The sequence below is a fragment of the Pristiophorus japonicus genome, chromosome 9, assembly GCF_044704955.1.
Source record: "Pristiophorus japonicus isolate sPriJap1 chromosome 9, sPriJap1.hap1, whole genome shotgun sequence".
Taxonomy (NCBI): domain Eukaryota; kingdom Metazoa; phylum Chordata; class Chondrichthyes; family Pristiophoridae; genus Pristiophorus; species Pristiophorus japonicus.
Window position 1 is genome coordinate 46648266 of NC_091985.1, and position 24125 is coordinate 46672390.

The window sequence follows — 24125 nt, forward strand, 5'->3', positions numbered from 1 at the left end:
TTCTAATGCTCGGCTGTCCAGCATCCCATCTGGGATCTCTAACCTCCTCCTCCAGCCCTATATTTCCCCCCCCCCCCCCCCCACCGCTGTACTGCTAACTCTGGCCTCTTGTGCATCTGTCTCACCTTTGGTGGCTATACCTTCAGCTGTCTTAGCCCCACACTCTGCACATCCCTGCCCAACCTCCTCTGCCTCGCCACTAATAATACCCTCCATAAAATCTACCTCTTCGACCAAGCATTTTGTCATTCCTCCTAATATTTCCTTTTTTAACATTCATTTTTGTCTGATTATGCTTCTGTTAAGCACCTGTGAACGATTCCCTACATTAAAGAAGCTATCTAAATACTTGTTGTTGATGAATAATTTCATGAAGTCACCCATAATCCGGAATAAATCACCAACATTCATCAAAAAGTCAAATCAATGTGTTAACAGACATAATTTCTTCTCCCCTTTTGAGAGTAGGATATTGATTTAATTTTCCAAATAAATTTCTTGTTTTCAGTTGGTTTAAAAACAATTTTTCAAGAACATCACATTTATTTCTGTAATATATTTAGATTATACAAGGCTTTGGTACATCCAAACTTGAGTATTGTGCCCAGTTTTCTACACAAAGAATTCAAGCCTCTGGAGAAGGTACATAGAAACATAGAAAATAGGTGCAGGAGTAGGCCATTCGGCCCTTCTAGTCTGCACCGCCATTCAATGAGTTCATGGCTGAACATGCAACTTCAGTACCCCATTCCTGCTTTCTCACCATACCCCTTGATTCCCCTAGTAGTAAGGACTTCATCTAACTCCTTTTTGAATATATTTAGTGAATTGGCCTCAACAACTTTCTGTGGTAGAGAATTCCACAGGTTCACCACTCTCTGGGTGAAGAAATTCCTCCTCATCTCGGTCCTAAATGGCTTCCCCCTTATCCTTAGACTGTGTCCCCTGGTTCTGGACTTCCCCAAAATTGGGAACATTCTTCCTGCATCTAACCTGTCTAACCCCGTCAGAATTTTAAACGTTTCTATGAGATCCCCTCTCATTCTTCTGAACTCCAGTGAATACAAGCCCAGTTGATCCAGTCTTTCTTGAGAGGTCAGTCCCGCCATCCCGGGAATCAGTCTGGTGAACCTTCGCTGCACTCCCTCAATAGCAAGAATGTCCTTCCTCAGGTTAGGAGACCAAAACTGTACACAATACTCCAGGTGTGGCCTCACCAAGGCCCTGTACAATTGTAGCAACACCTCCCTGCCCTTGTACTCAAATCCCCTCGCTATGAAGGCCAACATGCCATTTGCTTTCTTAACCGCCTGCTGTACCTGCATGCCAACCTTCAATGACTGATGTACCATGACACCCAGGTCTCGTTGCACCTCCCCTTTTCCTAATCTGTCACCATTCAGATAATAGTCTGTCTCTCTGTTTTTACCACCAAAGTGGATAACCTCACATTTATCCACATTATACTTCATCTGCCATGCATTTGCCCACTCACCTAACCTATCCAAGTCGCTCTGCAGCCTCATAGAATCCTCCTCGCAACTCACACTGCCATCCAACTTAGTGTCATCCGCAAATTTGGAGATACTACATTTAATCCCCTCGTCTAAATCATTAATGTACAATGTAAACAGCTGGGGCCCCAGCACAGAACCTTGCGGTACCCCACTAGTCACTGCCTGCCATTCTGAAAAGTACCCATTTACTCCTACTCTTTGCTTCCTGTCTGACAACCAGTTCTCAATCCATGTCAGCACACTACCCCCAATCCCATGTGCTTTAACTTTGCACATTAATCTCTTGTGTGGGACCTTGTCGAAAGCCTTCTGAAAGTCCAAATATACCACATCAACTGGTTCTCCCTTGTCCACTCTACTGGAAACATCCTCAAAAAATTCCAGAAGATTTGTCAAGCATGATTTCCCTTTCACAAATCCATGCTGACTTGGACCTATCATATTACCTCTTTCCAAATGCACTGCTATGACATCCTTAATAATTGATTCCATCATTTTACCCACTACCGATGTCAGGCTGACCGGTCTATAATTCCCTGTTTTCTCTCTCCCTCCTTTTTTAAAAAGTGGGGTTACATTGGCTACCCTCCACTCGATAGGAACTGATCCAGAGTCAATGGAATGTTGGAAAATGACTGTCAATGCATCCACTATTTCCAAGGCCACCTCCTTAAGTACTCTGGGATGCAGTCCATCACGCCCTGGGGATTTATCGGCCTTCAATCCCATCAATTTCCCCAACACAGTTTCCCGACTAATAAGGATTTCCCTCAGTTCCTCCTCCTTACTAAACCCTCCGACCCCTTTTATATCCGGAAGGTTGTTTGTGTCCTCCTCAGTGAATACCGAACCAAAGTACTTGTTCAATTGGTGGGCCATTTCTTTGTTCCCTGTTATGACTTCCCCTGATTCTGACTGCAGGGGACCTACGTTTGTCTTTACTAACCTTTTTCTCTTTACATATCTATAGAAACTTTTCAATCCGTCTTAATGTTCCCTGCAAGCTTCTTCTCGTACTCCATTTTCCCTGCCCTAATCAAACCCTTTGTCCTCCTCTGCTGAGTTCTAAATTTCTCCCAGTCCCCGGGTTCGCTGCTATTTCTGGCCAATTTGTATGCCACTTCCTTGGCTTTAATGCTATCCCTGATTTCCCTTGATAGCCACGGTTGAGCCACCTTCCCTTTTTTATTTTTACGACAGACAGGAATGTACAATTGTTGTAGTTCATCCATGCGGTCTCTAAATGTCTGCCATTGCCCATCCACAGTCAACCCCTTCAGTATCATTCGCCAATCTATCCTAGCCAATTCACGCCTCATACCTTCAAAGTTACCCTTCTTTAAGTTCTGGACCATGGTCTCTGAATTAACTGTTTCATTCTCCATCCTAATGCAGAATTCCACCATATTATGGTCACTCTTCCCCAAGGGGCCTCGCACAACGAGATTGCTAATTAATCCTCTCTCATTACACAACACCCAGTCTAAGATGGCCTCCCCCCTAGTTGGTTCCTCGACATATTGGTCTAAAAAACCATCCCTTATGTACTCCAGGAAATCCTCCTCTACCGTATTGCTTCCAGTTTGGTTAACCCAATCTATGTGCATATTAAAGTCACCCATTATAACTGCTGCACCTTTATTGCACGCACCCCTAATTTCATGTTTGATGCCCTCCCCAACATCACTACTACTGTTTGGAGGTCTGTACACAACTCCCACTAAGGTTTTTTGTCCTTTGGTATTCTGCAGCTCTACCCATATAGATTCCACATCATCCAAGCTAATGTCCTTGTGAACTATTGCCTTAATTTCCTCCTTAACCAGCAATGCTACCCCACCTCCTTTTCCTTTTATTCTATCTTTCCTGAATGTTGAATACCCCTGGATGTTGAGTTCCCAGCCCTGATCATCCTGGAGCCACGTCTCCGTAATCCCAATCACATCATATTTGTTAACATCTATTTGCACAGTTAATTCATCCACTTTATTGCGGATACTCCTTGCATTAAGACACAAAGCCTTCAGGCTTGTTCTTTTAACACCCTTTGTCCTTTTAGAATTTTGCTGTACAGTGGCCCTTTTTGTTCTTTGCCTTGGGTTTCTCTGCCCTCCACTTTTCCTCATCTCCTTTCTGTCTTTTGCTTTTGCCTCCTTTTTGTTTCCCTCTGTCTCCCTGCATTGGTTCCCATCCCCCTGCCATATCAGTTTAAATCCTCCCCAACAGCACTAGCAAACACTCCCCCTAGTACAGAGGAGGGAGACCAGAATAACACTAACTTTTATCAGTCTAGGCTAGGAGGACAGGTCCAAAGGTTAAGGCAGTTATTGGAGAATACTTAAAGGATACAATTCTGTTTATAAAATAAATGGACAGATTGGACTCAGTTGGATTGGTTATCAGAGATAGAGAAGGATGGTAGGTCTATAGGCTGTGGATATAAGATTCATAGTCAGAGGGAGGCTGGATGCCAGAAAGTGTCATCTCTCTCGGGGAAGAGCTTAAAAACAAAGCGCTCAATTTTGGCCCACCCCTTTTTTCGGTGCACTTACCGGAGATGCGCTGCTTTTCTCCGTTCAGAAGTGTGGCGAAAAAATTCCTCCCCACTTTGGCCGCTGTCCAGCCTCCCCCCGGTCGTTGCGCAGCGTGGCCAGTCGAGTCGGGGGCGGAGCCAGCGTTCTGTGCTGAAAATAGTGCCGGGACATCTGCACATGCGCACTGGAGTCGGGTCACGATGTCTGCGCATGCGCAGTAGCGCCGAAATTTGGAAGTCATTTTTAAAGGGATACGTAGCTGCTGGTGTTTTGCTGTTTGCTTGCTGCAACCTGTCCGATGATTTTGCTTCCTGCAGCTGCTGTGTGTGCTCCGATGTCGGCAGTTCAATCACTCCCGCTGCCGTCCCAGGCCGAGTTTTCAGATGAAGGTAGGACTGGCTTCTATTTTTTAATGTGTTATTGAATGCTTATTACTTTTTATGCTTTGTTTAGTGCTTTGCAAGTCTAGGCGCTTTAGGTGCAGGTCCTCTCCACTTCCCTTCCCACCCCTATTACAGGCTGAAAGGCCTCCGATGCACCTACCTGCACTGATTGCTTAATTCTCCGCAAAGGTTTTCTGAAGTGGCCACATACGCTGACCTAAGTAGATCTAGAGTAACTATTAGCTGGCCAAAATAGCCAAAACTGGCGTAGGTGGCTGGTAACGACTATTTTGAAAAAATCGTAACTAACTCACTTACACTGGCGCAAACTGAATGTGCAAAATGGGGATTTTTAAGATATGCCAGAAAAATCAAATTACAACAAAAAAAGAGCAACTCCTGGCCAAAATTGAGCCCATCGAGAGGATACCTGAAGATGAAAGCTCATCCTCAAAAAAAAAGTGATTAAAGGTCTAACCTCTAAATTTGCTTTGTCATTTTGAAGTTTTTCTATGGTGTCCATGTACTTCTGCTTCAAGCCATCAACCACAGCATGATGTTGCATGGCATCTCTCTCCAGCACCACTAATCGCTCGCTGAGCTCAGTTTCAATTTGTCTATGTTTTTCTTGAGCTTCTTGAACCTGTATATTCAAGAAAATATAAAAAGGAAGAAGCATACACAGACACTTAGATTTGCTGGGTTGGTTTAATTTAGATGCTCTTAATTACTGATATAGTAACAGTTAGGCGGAACACCTTTTCTTGCCCCGTGTTTTTCCACATTATTTCAAACTTGTGTGTTCTATCGCATCAGTGAGCTAGCTATACAATAAACCTAACTCTGGAATAAACATATTCCAATTTTTTTTTTTAAACTCCTGGAGTTTATGCAAAGGCTCTATTCAACAGAGACCTTCGATACTAAATGTTTTATACCTGAAGAACTCAACTGTGGGAACCTGCAAGAATGCTATCCATCAAGTTTAAAGAAATACTCCAAAAATCTTCCAAAAATTGATATTTTGAACCTCATCCCAGTAATATGTAGGTGAAGCTCAGAGTTATATATTACTTCACAAAATGCCCAAATAGCTATGCTGAAATCTTTGTAACCATTGCACTGCTCTAATATGAAAATGAGGGAGAGAGTCATCTGGATAATGTCCTCCATGCGGACAGTCAATCCAACTGGGTAACAATATTCATCTGCCTCAAATCGACAAAGATCTTTCCTCCTCTGCAGAAAATACTGAGTAACCTTGGGCAGGATTCCATGGGCATCTGTGGTATCTTGCTCAGCCTTAATGTGTAAACCTCGACAGTGCATGTCAACAGGCTATATGACTATCGTACATCACAGCTAAGTCCGATTGTGTTCTCATACAAGGTACAAACTTTCAGTTTCCAGCAACAATCACTAAATAAGAATCTCAAGAACAAAACTGAAATTATTTTTTTCTCCTCTCCCAAGATGAAGGGTAGCAAGGTCGATTGAAGCATCTAACCAGCAAACAATTGCATTTATATAGGGATTGTCATGTTAAAGAAAGTCTCAATGAACTTGGCACTGTGACGAGGTGGATACCATGCAGGAAAAGGATGAATTGGGAGGATAGGGGGAATAAAAATGAGAGACACTAAAAGAATGATTGAAGAGATGGGTTTTTAAGGCGGCTTTGAAAGCAGAGAAAAAGGAATCACGGCAAATGGTTTCAGAAGAGAACCTACTACTAGCCAGGGACTGTCCAGGGAACCTTCTCATTTGTATCCCTTAGTGTTATACCAAGTGGTGCCTTTGCCCACTAGGGCATTGCAGGAGCTGCTGACAAGTGTTTGATGTGGGTAGGCCAGCGGTATTGAAGAAACAAACCAACATTACATCTTGCCTCAAAAAAAAAGGAAGCCATCATGGCAGCATGGCATACAAACCTCCCAATTACCAGAGTAGGTATACAAACCTTCCAATTACCAGAGTAGGTATACAAACCTCCCAATTACCAGAGTAGGTATACAAACCTTCCAATTACCAGAGTAGGTATACAAACCTCCCAATTACCAGAGTAGGTATACAAACCTTCCAATTACCAAAGTAGGTATATAAACCTTCCAATTACCAGAGTAGGTATACAAGCTTCCCAAATACCATAGTAGGTATACAAACTTCCCAATTACCACATAATAGTGATTTGAACCCCTTTAGGAAAGCCTCAGCTGAGTGGTCTGTATACTGCCAGTACGTTATGCCACAAAGGAAAACTGTAGGGCTAACACTGGTGGTGGTAAAAGGCCTGGTATAAGGATGTTCAAGGATTAACATTAACTGCTCGCATGAACCAAACCGCAATCAGGATAGAACTTAAATTGGGCAAAAGGCAACCAATGCCAACTGAAGGACTTAACACAATTTGAGGGGAGCAGGGGGAGGAAAAGAAATTGCAGCTGGAACCGACTCAAAAATAACAAAAGTATGAAAGAAACCCCACCCCACCTCCAAAAAAACAAATGAACTTGCATTTATACAGTGCCTTTCCCAACTGTAGGATGGTCCACAGTACAGTCAATGAATTATTTTTGATGTGTAGTCATTGTTATTTTGCAGGCAATCGTAGCAGCCAATTTGCACACAGCAAGCTCCCACACAGAGATAAGAGGGACAATGCCTCCATTTATATATGAAGAATGAAATGAAGAATGAATGAATGAGAAGGATTACATTTTCAGTCAGCATCCAGCTCAGTAAAAGTCCTCATCTATTTTTGACATCAATAGGTATAGTTTCCATAAAATCTACAGTGCAGAAACAGGTCATTCGGCCCAACTAGTCTATGCCAGCAGGGCAAAGGAGGATGACAAACTACTACTAAAGCTTAGAAATTGTGAGAATTGAAACTGAAGTGAGAACTGCTAACCACGCCGGGGGGGGGGGGCGGGGTGGAAGCGTGAGACCATAGGGATCTTATATATTATTAATGTTTAAATGTAATGTATGAAAGATGGCTTCCAGAGCAGGCATCAACTTCTCCCATTCAACCACGAAGATGGAAAACATTGCAGCCACTTCAAAACAAAACAACCCTCTGCATAGTAATCAAATCAACTCTGAAGAGAATGAGAGAGAAACATTTGGAAAGACTATCTAGAAAAATCTGGTTTTAATCTGTAATCTTATTTGCTGAAAACTGCAAGTACCTGGCAATCAGAGGGGATTCTGGTTTACATCCTTATCTTACCATACATATAAGACTACTACACACATTATGTAATGTACTGCTTGTTACCCAATTTCAGACAGATCACATTTAGAGCCAAAACACTGACTATGTCCCTAAATCATCAAAATAAAAAAAGAGCAGTCTCTAGAGCTGGTTATAGAACAATGCTGGCAAGTGTTTATAAGCAGGATGACCACCCATGCTCTTGGCCTAAAAGGTGGGCTCCAATCTAATTAGGAGAATATACTGTGGAAATTTTATTTAAATAAATCAGTTTTATTGCTTCAGAGTGGAGCTATGGATGCCCTTGAAGTTAGAAAGCCAAAAAAACAAGCTAGATGATCCAAAACCATTATTAAAAGAAACAGAAATGTGGCGATAGTGAACAAATATTTGTGTACGCATGGAAAGGTTGTAAAATGCTGTTTCAGACTGCATTTGAAATGGATCTAAAATTAAAATCAGCACAATACTCTTGGGCAGACTCCAGATTTCCCAAAAATATTCTTTGTTCCAACATTGTGAACAGCCTCTTTGTAGAAGAAATTTCATTTATCAAGAATAATTATCTCAATAAAAGGGTTTCTATAGTTTCTGGTACATCCACTCTTAATTTTAATTCTCTGATAATTCACATTTTTAAGAACTAAATTCCCACACTGCTCAATTCAAATTATTGGATAGCAAGGCTTTTGCACACAAAAAAAACAGGCTTTGAATCATCCGGAGTGGACTGTATACACTTGAGCTTCTTCTAATTAATTTACAATATATTAGGGCTGACAACCAAGTAATCAAACTTAAAGGGGGAAAAAAAACTATTCAGGAAAAATGTATTTATAGCCATCTTTCTACCGTGAACATTACTAAATCAAGAGACTTTCTGGACTACAGACTTGCTTGTAACAAAATGCAATTGCTTTATAATATGATATATTTTGGTGACTGTTTTGAAGTTACTTAAAGAAATCATTAACATTTAAAAATATCAGTTGTAAAGGAGCAGTATGCCTCAATTGCCATCATTTGTAGTGTAATTACTATTATGATTCTCCCAAGTTGAAATAAAATCAACTGGAATTAACACGTCTTAATAATATCCTTTGTGACTGTGACAAAGGCAAACTATCCCTCCTCGTCCTTCTTGACTTGTCTGTAGCCTTTGACACGGTTGACCATTCTATTCTTCTCCAACGCCTCTCCACCACTGTCCAGCTGGGTGGGACTGCACTTGCCCGATTCCATTCTTACCTATCGAACCGTAGCCAGTGAATCACCTGCAATGGATTTTCTTCCCGTCCTCGCATTGTTACCTCTGGTGTTAACCAAGGATCTATCCTTCGTCCCCTCCTATTTCTCATCTACATGTTGCCCCTTGGCAACATTATCCGGAAACAGTGTTAGTTTCCACATGTATGATGATGACACCCAGCTTTGGCTCACTACCACTTCTCTCAACCCCTCCACGGTCTCAAAATTATCAGACTGCTTGTCAGACATCCAGTTCTGACGAGCAGAAATTTTCTCCAATTGAATATTGGGAAGACCGAAGCCATTGTTTTCGGTCCCCGCCACAAACTCCATTCCCTAGCCACTGACTCCATCCCTCACCCAACTTCTGTCTGAGGTTGAACTAGACCGTTCGCAACCATGGTGTCATATTTGACCGTGAAATGAGCTTTCAACCACATGTCTGCAGCATAACGAAGACCGCCTATTTCCACCTCCATAATATCGCACGTCTCCGCCCTTGCCTCAGCTCATCCGCTGTTGAAGTACCGTTCACTCATGACTCCTGTGCTCGCTGACCTACATTGGCTTCCGGTTAAGCAACACCTCGATTCCAAAATTCTCATCCTTATTTTCAAATACCTCTATGGCCTCGCCCCTCCCTCCCTATCTTTGTAATCTCCTCCAGCCTCAAAGCACTCCTCCCCCCCCCCCACCCCACCAACTCCCAGAGGTGTCCGCACCCCTCTAATTCTACCCTCGATTCCTCCCTAATTGTAATCGCTCAACCATTGGTGGCCGTGCCTTCTGTTGCCTTGGCCCCAAGCTCTGGAACTCTCTGCCTTTCTTTCCTCCTTGGTCACCTGCGCTAATTTCTACTTATGCGGCTCGGTGTCAAATTGTTTTATCTCATAATACTCCTATGAAGCAACTTGGGACATTTCACTACGTTAAAGGCGCTATATAAATATAAGTTGTTGTTGATTTCAAACAGGACAGAGCCAAGCAAAGTGCCTGTACTTTCCTGTTGATCTAGTTTTGTCTAGTTCTTCGAGCAATAGGCAGACAAACTCAAATGACACCCCTAAACCAAGGAGGGAAAGGGAGGGTCGAGTGGAGGAGTGGGTATCAAAAGGAGAGAAGAGCAGGGGCACAACTGAAGGGAGAGAAGAGGTGGAGAAGGTAAGAAGGAGTGGGGGAAACAGACAAAGGGACGAGACAGGAAATATATATATTTTTTTTTTTGAGTGCCAGTGTCCCCAGTGGGATAACTATGTTATACTATTCCAGCATTTTCTGTTTTTATTTCAGATTCCAGCATCTGCAGTATTTTGCTTTTGTATGTTATACTATTTTTCAGGTTCCATGAAAAACAATGTATTTTAGGTTTTGTATTTTTCACGTAAAACCTGAACAGGATCAGACTTGGTTAGAATTTCCCCCAGTCAAATTCTGCTGATACTTATGCGTGGAAAATAACCACTCGGGCAACCAGCACCTGGGAACTATACCCAGCAGGAGTTAAAGCCTTCATACAAGCAAGAAAAATGATGAAAATTAAGAAAATACTCAAAAGGGAGAAATATATCCAATTACTGCCCCTATAAAAATGAAATTAAAAAAGTTTCCAGCGGAAAGCACATATTAAAAATAAACTACATGTACCCCTACTGTATAAAAGTTTGGACAAATCCAAAACTCCAAAGAGAATTAAAATACCCTTACACGCCATCCTGCAATTCCCAATACAATGAGAGAAAAACTCATAAGTTTATCTGTAACTGCAGTTGGATGTGCATCTCTCTTGTGATCTGAGAAAGACAAATCAGAATATTCTATTAATGGTGAGAGGCAAGGAGCCGAAGAGGAGCAAAGGGATTTAGGTGTCCATGTACACAAATCACTAAGCGCTAATGCACAGGTACACAAAGACAAATAGAAAATTGGCCTTTATCCCAAGGGAGTTAGAATTCAAAATTAAGGAAGTGATACTTATACATAGCCTTGGTCAGACCCCGTCGAAAACATAACATTCAATTTTGGGCACCGAACCTCAGAAAATATATATTGGCCTTGGAAGTGGTACAGTGCAGATTCACCAGAATGATACGAGGGCTTACAGGGTTAAATTTATGCATAAAACTTGGCATCCATTCCCTATAGTGTAGAAGGTTGAGGGGGTGACCTAATCAACATATTTAAAATTATAAAGGAATTAGATAGGGTAGATACATATAAACAATTTCCTCTGGTGGTGGAATTCAGAAGAGAGCATAATCTTATAATTTGAGCTGGGCCATTTAGGAGCAAAAACAGGGGCCATTTTTTTTTCAACAAAGGGTAATGGAAATCTGGAAAAGGTGTTGAAGCTGGGACAATTGACATTTTCAAGACTGAGATCGATAGATTCTTGTTAGGCAAGGGTATTAAGGTTTATGGAACAGAAGCAGGTAAATAGGGTTGAGGTACAGAGCAGCTATGATTTAACAGAGTGGTGGAATGGACTCGAAGGGCTGAATGGCTTTCTGCTATTCCCACCCCACTAAATTTGAGACACAAATCAACATAAATAAATGGTTCAAACTGAAAATCTGTATGAGCCAGCAGAAAATATCTGGTCTCCATTCCTGACATTCTGCCAACAGCAAAACACAACACTACAGCCAAACAACAATCCAACTACAACCCACTTAACCAAAAGATATGCACAAAGAGTAGCAGGAAAATTTAAATAGCATTGATTAGCTAAGTGCACACTCCACCACATTCCCATCTTGAGCAGTGAGTTGAGGGGGTGGGCGGGGTGGTGGAAGGAGAGAAGGAATGGTAGACAAAGCAAGAGGAGGAGTGGAGGGGAGGTGCATGGGTGACAAGGATGCAGAAGAATGAAGAAAATGCAGAGAGATGGGGGGGTTGTCAGAGTAAAATTGTCGACTGAAAGTGTAGGGATGGGGAGGAAAAGACAAGGGGCACATACGTATAACTTGAAATTTCATACGACAGCATGTACTTCCTGTATTATAATTTCTGTCACACATTGTGACACTAAAAGTAACGCCTATTTACATTACTTTTCAACGGGTATCATTTTCACAGCTCCTTTACTATACTCACCTTTTAAGTCCTCCTACATTAGATAGCGCTGCTACCTTTCTTTCATTCTATTATCTTTGTTCCTTGCCTTGAGCCTCCCTGAGCCTGTTTCCTCTGTGCAACAAAGTTCAGATATTTTATTTTAAAACCAACCAATAAATGGTTTAATTTTTTTAATAAACTTTATTCTTTTCAGTTTTTATATTTTGATACCTTACACATGCTGAGTGTTTCCCATTTATTTGCTGTGCTCCTAAGAAATAAATGATCTTGCTTATCAGCATGTCTTTTGGTAGGGTATGGGTACAGTAGCCAATGGCAATGCACTGGCAATCCAGAAGTTGCATGCTCAAATCCCAACATTGCAAATTGTGAAAACCAATGAGTTATATCTGGTCCTTGAGGACTAGCATCAGAAGAATAACTGAAAATTTCTGGATTGTCGTAAAAACCCAACTGATTCACTAATGGCCTTCAGGCAAGAGAACCTGCTGCCCCTATATGGTCTGGCCTAAATGTGATTCCAGTCCCACATGGCCTAAATATGATTGACTCAGGGTAACTCGGGATGAACAACAAATACCACATCCCAAGACCAAATAATCTTTTTTAAACTTACCATGAACAACACCACAGGAATCTCTACCTATCAATAGATAATACAAATGCAGAAACATAAAACCCATGTACCAAAATAAACGCTTCAACAGCACTGAACGAACTACATAAATTCACTAAATAATGATGGCAAATAATTAATGGATTGCTTTTTCATCAGTACAGTGTAGCTCAATCAGTGTCACTGCAGAAAAAATTTGACTTTCACAGAGTTGTCAGACTTAGAACAAATGGCCGAGGAAGAATTCACAAGAGTGGTTCTAAAAATATTAGTTATATGAACAAATGCAACATCATACAAGTATCCAACTTCCATTTATAATGGCTACTATATAGAAGGCATTCCATTCCTGTTGCTAATTGAGAATGACTGGAACAAGGGTATCAGAGTGATTGGTGAGACAAGACTGGTTGTCCTTGTATTGCAATTCCTCACCAGAGAAAATAAATCACTTTACTCATTCTCGAGTAAGACAGTTATGAGGGATCATAATTTTTGCTTCAAACTGCACTTAGTCTATAAACCCTTCCATAGCCTCCTCTCTCCTTATAACCTCAAAATCCTTATGTTCCTGTACTCACCCTCGACTTTTAGGATTCTGGCCTCCTTTGCATCTCTCCACTATTGGCTGAAGAGCCCCAGCCATTTCAGCTCCACAATCAAATACTCCCCAAACCGTTCCAGCTTGCTACTTTCCTCCCCTTCAAAAATAAGTTTGGCATATTGAGGAGGTTTTTGGTCACTAACCCCTTATCCTTCTTCCTCCATTTTCCAGTCATTGGCCTTGTCAAGTACTTTGAAATGTTCTATTATGTTAAAGCGCTATGTAAATGTAAGTTGCTTTTCTTTTTTAAACTCACATGGGTACTAGATCTCTCAAGAGACAGTACTTCTTCCAAGTGTGGACTTATCAGAATTTCAGCTCAACAAATTGCATTTATATAGCATAATTAATATAGTAATTAGCACATCCCAATGCGCTTCAGAGGAGTGATTAACAAAATTTGGCACAGGCCCACAGAGGAGATAAGAGCACAACTGACCAAAATCTTGGCCAAAGTAAGAGGTTTTAAGGAGCGTCTTAAAGAAGGAGAGAGATAGCAAGGTTTAGGGAGGAAATTCCAGGATATACTAATTTAGTAATAATGGGCCCAAGTTTCCACACGATAAAAAACGGCGCCGGGAAAAAAACACGCGATTCTGGAGTGCCCTGCAGCTCCTGGTCTGTTTGGTGCGGTGCCAAGGGGGGCGGAGCCTACACTCGCACCGATTTTGTAAGTGGGAAACATAGAAACATAGAAAATAGGTGCAGGAGCAGGCCATTCAGCCCTTCTAGCCTGTACTGCCATTCAATGAGTTCATGGCTGAACATGCAACTTCAGTACCCCCTTCCTGCTTTCTCGCCATACCCCTTGATCCCCCGAGTAGTAAGGACTTCATCTAACTCCCTTTTGAATATATTTAGTGAATTGGCCTCAATTACTTTCTGTGGTAGAGAATTCCACAGGTTCACCACTCTCTGGGTGAAGAAGTTTCTCCTCATCTCGGTCCTAAATGGCTTACCCCTTATCCTTAGACTGTGACCCCTGGTTCTGGACTTCCCCAACATCTGGAACATACTTCCTGCATCTAACCTGTCTAAACCCGTCAGAATGTTAAACGTTTCTATGAGGTCCCCTCTCATTCTTCTGAACTCCAGTGAATACAAGTCCAGTTGATCCAGTCTTTCTTGATAAGTCAGTCCCGCCATCCCGTGAATCAGTCTGGTGAATCTTCGCTGCACTCCCTCAATAGCAAGAATGTCCTTCCTCAAGTTAGGAGACCAAAACTGTACACAATACTCCAGGTGTGGCCTCACCAAGGCCCTGTACAACTGTAGCAACACCTCCCTGCCCCTGTACTCAAATCCCCTCGCTAAGAAAGCACCATATGAAGGCCAACATGCCATTTGCTTTCTTAACCGCCTGCTGTACCTGCATGCCAACCTTCAATGACTGATGTACCATGACATCCAGGTCTCGTTGCACATCCCCTTTTCCTAATCTGTCACCATTCAGATAATAGTCTGTCTCTCTGTTTTTACCACCAAAGTGGATAACCTCACATTTATCCACATTATACTTCATCTGCCATGCATTTGCCCACTCACCTAACCTATCCAAGTCACTCTGCAGCCTCATAGCATCCTCCTCGCAGCTCACACTGCCACCCAACTTAGTGTCATCCGCAAATTTTGAGATACTACATTTAATCCCCTCGTCTAAATCATTAATGTACAATGTAAACATCTGGGGCCCCAGCACAGAACCTTGTGGTACCCCACTAGTCACTGCCTGCCATTCTGAAAAGTACCCATTTACTCCTACTCTTTGCTTCCTGTCTGACAACCAGTTCTCAATCCATGTCAGCACACTACCCCCAATCCCATGTGCTTTAACTTTGCACATTAATCTCTTGTGTGGGACCTTGTCGAAAGCCTTCTGAAAGTCCAAATATACCACATCACTGGTTCTCCCTTGTCCACTTTACTGGAAACATCCTCAAAAAATTCCAGGTGGTTTGTCAAGCATGATTTCCCTTTCACAAATCCATGCTGACTTGGACCTATCATGTCACCATTTTCCAAATGCGCTGCTGTGACATCCTTAATAATTGATTCCATCATTTTACCCACTACTGAGGTCAGGCTGACCGGTCTATAATTCCCTGTTTTCTCTCTCCCTCCTTTTTTAAAAAGTGGGGTTACATTGGCTACCCTCCACTCGATAGGAACTGATCCAGAGTCAATGGAATGTTGGAAAATGACTGTCAATGCATCCGCTATTTCCAAGGCCACCTCCTTAAGTACTCTGGGATGCAGTCCATCAGGCCCTGGGGATTTATCGGCCTTCAATCCCATCAATTTCCCCAACACAATTTCCCGACGAATAAAGATTTCCCTCAGTTCCTCCTCCTTACTAGACCCTCTGACCCCTTTTATATCCGGGAGGTTGTTGGTGTCCTCCTTAGTGAATACCAAACCAAAGTACTTGTTCAATTGGTCTGCCATTTCTTTGTTCCCAGTTATGACTTCCCCTGATTCTGACTGCAGGGGACCTACGTTTGTCTTTACTAATCTTTTTCTCTTTACATACCAATAGAAACTTTTGCAATCCGCCTTAATGTTCCCTGCAAGCTTCTTCTCGAACTCCATTTTCCCTGCCCTAATCAAACCCTTTGTCCTCCTCTGCTGAGTTCTAAATTTCTCCCAGTCCCCGGGTTCGCTGCTATTTCTGGCCAATTTGTATGCCACTTCCTTGGCTTTAATACTATCCCTGATTTCCCTTGATAGGAGGGGGCGGGTACTATTTAAATTAGTTTTTTTCCTGCCGGCACGCGCAGTGTGAAGGAAACATTGGCACTCGGCCATTTTTGTAGTTCTTTGTAGCTGTTTAGTTTTTGAACATTTTTTAATAAAAGCACATTGCCATCAGCACATCAGCACTGAGAAGGCTGCAGGAAGCCTCAGAAAGTTGAGGCAGCCGTTTCCTGACGACCTCCACCGTCTACCGTCGGGAAATGACTCCTCAATTTCTGAGGCTTCCTGCAGCCTTCTGTCTACCCCCCCCCCCCCCCGGTCGGTCGGGCTCGCACTCCCCCCCTCTCAGAACGGCTCCCCCCCAACCCCCCCTGCGTTCGGTCCCTCCCCGCCGTCTGGAACGGCTTCCTCCCCTGTGTTCGGTCGGTTGGTTCCCTCCCGCCCGCCGTCTGGAACGGCTTCCTTCTCTCCCCCCCCCCTGCGTTCTGTCGGTTCCCTCCCGCCCGCCGTCTGGAACGGCTTCCTCCCCCCCCACCCCACCCTACCTGCGTTCGGTCGGCTCCCTCCCTCCCTCCCGCCATCTGCAACGGCTTCCTCCCCCCCCGCGTTTGGTCGGTCGGTTCCCTCCCTCCCGCCGTCTGGAACAGCTTCCTTCCCCCCGCCCCCTGCGTTCGGTTCCCTCCCTCCCGCTGTCTGGAACGGCTTCCTTCCCCCCGCCGCCTGCGTTCGGTTCCCTCCCTCCCGCTGTCTGGAACGGCTTCCTCTCCCTCCCGCCGTCTGGAACGGCTTCCTTCCCCCCCCCCCCCGCGTTCGGGAACAGCTGCCTCGTTTTGTGAGGCTTGCTGCAGCATTCTCCCTGGCTGAAGCACTTTCACACAGGTAGGAACATGGTTTATTTAATCTTTTCTTTGCTTATAAATGTTTATTCAGGTTGGATTTATTTGTATAATATTTGTAGAAGTATAAATAAGGATTGATTGTAGAATTTAATGACTTCCCTTCCCCCTCCCTCCCACCTCGTTCTGGACGCCTAATTTATAACCTGCGCCTGATTTTTTAATGTGTAGACAAGGTTTTTTCAGTTCTACAAAAATCTTCACTTGCTCCATTCTACATTAGTTTGGAGTACGTTTTCACTGTGGAAACTTTCAAATCAGGCGTTAGTGGCCGGACACGCCCCCTTTTGAAAAAAAAATTCTGTTCCAAAGTGGAACTGTTCTACCTGACTCGAACTGCAGAAAAAAAAACTGTGGAGAATTGCGATTTCTAAGATAGTCCGTTCTCCACCAGTTGCTCCTAAAAATCAGGCACAAATCATGTGGAAACTTGGGCCCAAAGTGTTTAGTTTATCTATATATACTTGCACACAATTTTATATACTGTACTTCGATGTGTTTCCCCTCCAAACTTTGCCAATAGCAGTCACTGCACTCCGAAAGGAATGCATTAAGTTAAAGGTTTTAGTGTGAGAAGGTGCGATATAAATACAATTTGCAGTTTAAATTAAAAACTTTACTCATATTACTTGCATTGATTGTTGTGGCAGATAGATCGTAAAACACATGTTAAGATGGTGGATGATTCATGAAAAAAAAAGTCATATTGTTGAAATCTTACTCACTGGTACAGCAGATTACTTTCCTGAAATTGTTGCATTAAAAGGTATTTAAAGACTAGAGTTACACCTGACAGCAGGATTACTGAACTGTTTTCTGGGCCTTTGAGGGACAGTTAACATAAAATATATATGTTTTTAAGTTTGAGCATGCTACAACCACAGAACTTAGTTCTAGATGAATATATCAGTTTTTTTAAGTTCATATGAATTATTTTTCTATATTTAAATTGAATAACTGATAAAAGGATGTAGACTATACATAAAATACACACACTTATTTTTGGTCTGGCAGGTACATTCTCCTGGACTGAACCAGTATGACTGTGATGTAATCAAATATAAATCAGAAATATAACTGCCTTGATATGCAAAGTGCAACTATCCTATTGGTCCATTTTTTGTCTATTTCATCTTAGTTATCTGTCTTCCATGCCTTTCTTAAACTTTTAAAACTGTTAGGTTGCACTTATCAATCACCTGCAGTTGAAGGGATTATTAATGATTTCCCTAAATACAATTCAGTCAGTAAATGGCAAGATGTAACTAAACAGTGCAAACCAGAAGGTTCAGATTTTGATTCCTGGTTTGTGCGGAGTTAACTGATATTAGAGCTCTGGAATCAAACTGTATTCAAAAATCCCTCTGCGGATCTTGAGCCTGCAACTCATTATTATAGTTGTCAATAGTTTGGATTTCTCACACCTGTTGTTACAGCAGCTCTTCTCACAAAATCTGCTATGTGCAAGGTAACTTGGATACTGTCGAATTAACTCACTTGTTTGTGCAGTCGTTCATTTTCCTCTATCTTGTTCTGCAGATCTTCATCAAATACACTCTGTCGCTGCTGGTTCAGTTGAGACGGAGAGTCAGCACTCTTCTGCTGTAGAAAACCAATTTAGTCAAAATTTAGTTAATAGCTATTCTGGTTTTCAAGGTAGAGCACTACTGCACCGGAAAATGGCATTGTAAAGTAACATCATGTGAAGGACATCACCTAATTTTGTGACCATCAATCAACTAGCGTCTCTTCCTCGACTGTCTCCATTTCTGGGAATAGACTATCGACAAACATTCACTACAAGCCCACTGACTCCTACAGCTACCTGGATTACACTTCCTCCCACCCCACATCCTGTAAGGACTTCATTCTCCCAGTTTATCTGTCTCCGTCGCATCTGTTCTGACGACGCCACCTTCCGCACTTGTGCCACTGATATGTCTTCCTTTTTCCTCAACCGAGGATTCCCCTCCGCCATGGTTAATATGGCCCTAGACTGTGTCCGTTTTATTTCCCACACTTCTGCTCTCACCCTTACCCCTCCATCTCAGAACCAGGACAGGGTTCCTCTTATCCTCACCTTTCACCCCACCAGCCTCCACGTTCAACGGATTGTCCTCCGCCATCTCCAGCGCGATCTCACCACCAATCACATTTTCCCCTCCTCTCTCAGCATTCCGAAGGGACCGCTCCCTCCGTGATACCCTGGTCCATTCCGCAGTCACACCCAGCAACCCCTCCCCATCCCATGGCTCCTTTTAACTCTTCCCTTCATACTGTCCAGGGCCCCAAACACTCCTTCCAGGTGAAACAGCGATTTACTAGTATTTCTTTCAATTTAGTATACTCTACATTGGGGAGACCAAACGCAGATTAGGTGACTGCTTCGTGGATCACCTCCGTTCAGTCTGTAAGCGTCACCCTGAGCTTCCGGTCGCCTGTCACTTGAATTCTCCACTCTACTCGACTCCCACTCTGACATCTCTGTCCTCGGCCTCCTACACTGTTCCAATGAAGCTCAATGCAAGCTCGAGGAACAGCACCTCATCTTTCGTTTCGGCACTTAACAGCCTTCTGGACTAAACATCGAGTTCAACAATAGCAAGAAATATAAAAACAGACAGTAAGAACTTCTACAGGTATATAAAAAGGAAGAGGGTAGCTAAAGTAAACGTTGGTCCCTTAGAGGATAAGACTGGGGAATTAATAATGGGGAACAGGAAAATGGCAGAGACTTTGAACAAATATTTTGTATCGGTCTTCACGGTAGAAGACACTAAAAACATCCCAGTAATAGATAATCAAGGGGCTATGGGGGCGCGGGGGACTTATAACAATTGCTATCACAAAATAAAAAGTATTCTGTAAAATAATGGGATGAAAGGTGGACAAGTCCCCTGGACCTGATGGCTTGCATCCTAGGGTCTTAAAATAAGTGGCTGCAGAGATAGTGGATGCATTGGTTGCAATCTATCACAATTCCCTGGATTCTGGGGAGGTCCCAGCGGATTGGAAAACTGCAAATGTAATGCCCCTATTTAAAAAAGGAGGCAGACAAAAAGCAGAAAACTATAGACCAGTTAGTTGGGAAAATGCTAGAGTCCATTATTAAGGAAGCAGTAGCAGGACATTTGGAAAAGCACAATTCAATCAAGCAGAGAGCATGGTTTGATGAAAGGGAAATCATGATTGACAAATTTGCTGCAGTTCTTTCAGGATGTAATGAGCAGGGTGGATAAGGGGGAACCAGTGGATGTGGTGTAGTTGGATTTCCAGAAGACATTCGATAAGGTGCCACATAAAAGGTTACTGCACAAGACAAGAGCTCACGGTGTTGGAGGTAATATCGCCCGAAGAGGAGAGTGCTCGAAGATCAGGCCCTCAAATCTGGCACCAAGCTTATGGTCTAGAGGGCTGTAGTGATATCCGCCCTCCTGTATGGCTCAGAGAAGTGGACCATATACAGTGGACACCTCAAATCGCTGTAGAAATACCACCAACGATGTCTCCACAAGATCCTGCAAATCCCCTGGGAGGATAAATGCACCAACGTCAGTGTTCTCGATCAGGCCAACATCCCCAGCATTGAAGCACTGACCACACTCGACCAGTTCCGTTGGGTGGGCCACATTGTCCACATGCCCGACACAAGACTCCCAAAGCAAACGCTCTACTTGGAACTCCTACATGGCGAGTGAGTCCCATGTGGGCAGAGGAAGCATTTCAGGGACACCCTCAGGGCCTCCTTGATAAGGTGTGGCATCCCCACCAGCACCTGAGTCCCTGACCAAAGATCGCCCCAAGTGGAGGAAGAGCATCTGGGAGGGCGCCGAGCACCTCGAGTCTCGTCGCCGAGAGCATGCAGAAAACAAGCGCAGTCAGCAGAAGGAGCGTGCAGCAAACCAGACTCCCCACCCACCCTTTCCTTCCACAACCATCTGTCCCACCTGTGACAGAGGCTGTAATTCCCGTATTGGACTGTACAGTCACCTGAGAACTCACTTTTAGAGAGGAAGCAAGTCTTCCTCGATTTCGAGGGACTGCCTATGATGAATACATTTGCAAGGATATTGCATTGGCTAACTAACAGAAAACAAAGAGAGTCGGGATAAATGAATCATTTTCAGGTTGGTAGTGAGTTGCCACAGAGATCAGCGCTGGGGCCTCAACTATTTACAATTTATATTAATGACTTGGATGAAGGGATCAAGTGTAATGTAGCCAAATTTGCTGATGATACAAAGATCGGTGGGAAAGCAAGTTGTGAGGTCACAAAGAATCTACAAAGGGATATCGATAGGCTCAATGAGTGGGAAAAAAAAAGTAGCAGATGGACTATAATGTGGGAAAATGTGAGGTTATCCACTTTGGCAGGAAAAATAAAAAAGCAATTTAAATGGGGAGCAATGACAAAACGCTGTAGTACAGAGGGACCTGGGGGTTCTTGCACATGAAATGCAAAAGGTTAGCATGCAGGTACAGCAAAGTGATCAGGAAGGCTAATGGAATGTTGGCATTTATTGCAAGGGGGATGGAGTATAAAAGAAAGGAAGTCCTGCTCCAACTGTACAGAGCATTGCTAAGACCACACCTAGAGCACTGCGTACAGTTTTGGTCTCCTTAATTAAGGAAGGATATACTTGCATTGGAGGCAGTTCAGAGAAGGTTCACGATGTTGATTCCCAAGATGAAGGGGTTGTTATATGAAGAAAGGTTGAGTGGGTTGGGCCTTTACTCATTGGAGTTTAGAAGAATGAGAGGTGATTTTATTGAAACATACAAGATTCTGAGGAAGCTTGACAGGGTAGATGCAGAGAGGATGTTTCCCCTCATGGGGGAATCTAGAACTAGGGGCATAGTTTCAGAATAACAGGTCACCCATTTGAAAGAGAAGTGAGGAGGAATTTCTTCTCAGAGGGCAGTGAATCTTTGGAATTCTCTGTCCTAGGGAGCGGTGGAGGCTGGGTCATTGAATATATTTAGGTGGAGATAGACAGATTTTTGAATAAGGGAGTCAAGGGTTATGGGGAGCAGGCAGGGAAGTGTTGAGGCCAGGATCAGATCAGCCATGATCTTACAGAAAGGCGGAGCAGACTTGCGTGGCCAAATGGCCTACTCCTGCCCTTATTTCTTATGTTGTGAGCCAAATCTTTTATTTTATTTTCCCACCGATCATGCACACAGGAGAGGGGGGCGGGGCCATGTTCAAACTGGTCAAACGTCATCAGAAATTACTCTGCGGAATGGACATCGTGCGCCGATTGGATGAGGATCACGTCAATCATTAACAGCATGTTGGCGAGGAATCAGAAACGTTTGCGCGCAAGTGCAGTGACGGTTGAAAGCATAGGGTTCAGTACGGCAACCCTGGGCCGAAGGGACTCTGCACCGGCCCGCTGCAACCCCGGGCCGAAGAGACCGGCCCGCTGCAACCCTGGGCCGAAGGGACTCCACATCTATCCCTGTGGCCGCACACCAGCTGTTCATTGTGCTAGCAATTGAAGACCAGGCCCTGAAATCTACCACCAAGCTCATGGACTACAGAGCTGTAGTAATAACCGCCCTCCTGTATGGATCTGAGGCATGGATGATGTATAGAAGGCACCTCAAGTCGCGAGAGATATATCACCAACGATGTTTCCGCAAGATCCTGCAAATCCCCTGGGAGGACAGGCGCACCAGCATCAGTGTCCTCACCCAGGCTAACATCCCCAGTATTGAAGCACTGACCACACTCGATCAGCTTCGCTGGGCAGGCCACATAGTTCGCATGCCAGATACGAGACTCCTTAAGCAAATGCTTTATGCAGAGCTCCTTCATGGTAAACGAGCCAAAGGTGGGCAGCGGAAACGTTACAAGGACACCCTCAAAGCCTCCCTGGTAAAGTGCGACATCACCACTGACACCTGAGAGACCTTGGCCGAAAACCACCCGAGATGGAGAAAGTGCATCCAGGAGGGCGTTGAGCTCTTCGAATCTCAACGCTGAGAGCGTGAAGAGGTCAAGCACATACAGCAGAAGGAGCGCGCAGCAAACCAGCCCCACCCTGTCTCTTCCCCCGACGAATGTGTGTCGCACCTGTGACAGGGTCTGTGGCTCTTGTATTGGACTGTTCAGCCATCCAAGAACTCACTTTGGGAGTGGAAGCAAGTCTTCCTCGACTTGCATTTATAGAGTGCCTTTCATAACCCCAGGACATTCCAAAGCACTTTACAGCCAATTAAGTACTTCTGAAATGTGATCGCTGTTGTAATGTAGGGAAATACAGCAGCTATTTTTCACATCGAATCATACAATGATTACAGCACAGAATGAGGCCATTCAGCCTATCAAGCTTGTGCCGGTTCTCTGCAACAGCATTTCAGCTAGTCCCACTCCCCTGCTCTTTCCCAGTAGCCCTGCATATTTTTTTCCTTCAGGTACTTATCTAATTTCTTTCTGCAAGCCACAATTGAACCTGCCGCCACCACCCCTTCAGACAGTGAATTCCAGATTCTAACCACTCGTGCAAAAAAGTTTCTCCTCATGTCGTCTTTGGTTCTTCTGCCAGTCACCTTAAATCTGTGTCCGAACCACTGTTTTATAAAGGTTCATCAGCCTTGCTTTTGTACACCACGCCTCGATTTATGAAGCCCAGTATCCCATATGCTTTTTTAACCATTTTCTCAACCTGCCCTGCCACCTTCAACGATTTGTGCACATATACTCCCAGGTCTCCATCTTTCCACTGTGATCGCTATCGCCCAAAAATGGACGACATTTCCAGCGTTAGTGTTTTTTTTGTAATTTTTCAGGATCACCGGAATCACCCATTTTAAAAACCGCTAGTTCTGCCTTTTTAATTTGGGCGATAGCGATGTATTCAGTCGTGCAAGGCTGGTGCCAATAGCAATGGTTGTTCTGCGCATGTGCTTTTTTATTCAGGCAAATAACTTTTTCCGTGATTTGGGAGGTCGTTGCTGCAATGTGGCGAACGACTGACTCCGTCGATGACATGCAGCAGACGACAGTTTTGGGATACGGCACTGCACCCCAAGGTGCCATACCACCATCAACTTCGACAGATGCGAGTTAGGAGGAAGCAGTTGCTTCTGACTCAAAGAAGTTTCTTCGGAAACGTCTTCTCCTTGGTCCCCTGAAGTCAATCTGCCAAAGTAACCCTCCCCTCTCTCTACAGCAGCAGCCTCGAGGTGCTCTACTGCAAGATGACTTGGCCCCGTTTCTTGGGGCATAAGTGGGAAGGGGGGTGTAAAATGAGGGGGGGTAAAGGTAAAGGAGGGAAGCATGGCTGCAGGTAGCGAGGGGGGGGGGAGGGGGGAGAGGGGCCTAATCTATTTTAA

General features: G+C 43.8%; 1 protein-coding gene across 3 annotated transcripts in view; it reads right to left on the minus strand.

Annotated features, from left to right (window-relative positions):
- Nucleotides 1–24125, minus strand: part of ppp1r21 (protein phosphatase 1, regulatory subunit 21) — a 127187-nt gene that overhangs the window by 79074 nt on the left and 23988 nt on the right. The window contains exons 4-5 of one of the 3 annotated variants that reach the window (XM_070888681.1): nucleotides 18282–18383; nucleotides 4913–5077 (exon numbers count right to left, since the gene is read on the minus strand). In XM_070888681.1, coding sequence (XP_070744782.1) covers nucleotides 4913–5077; nucleotides 18282–18383 — 267 coding nt within the window. Of the gene's footprint in view, nucleotides 1–4912; nucleotides 5078–18281; nucleotides 18387–24125 lie in introns of all 3 variants that reach the window. The other 2 variants (XM_070888680.1, XM_070888682.1) reach the window with 2 other exon arrangements.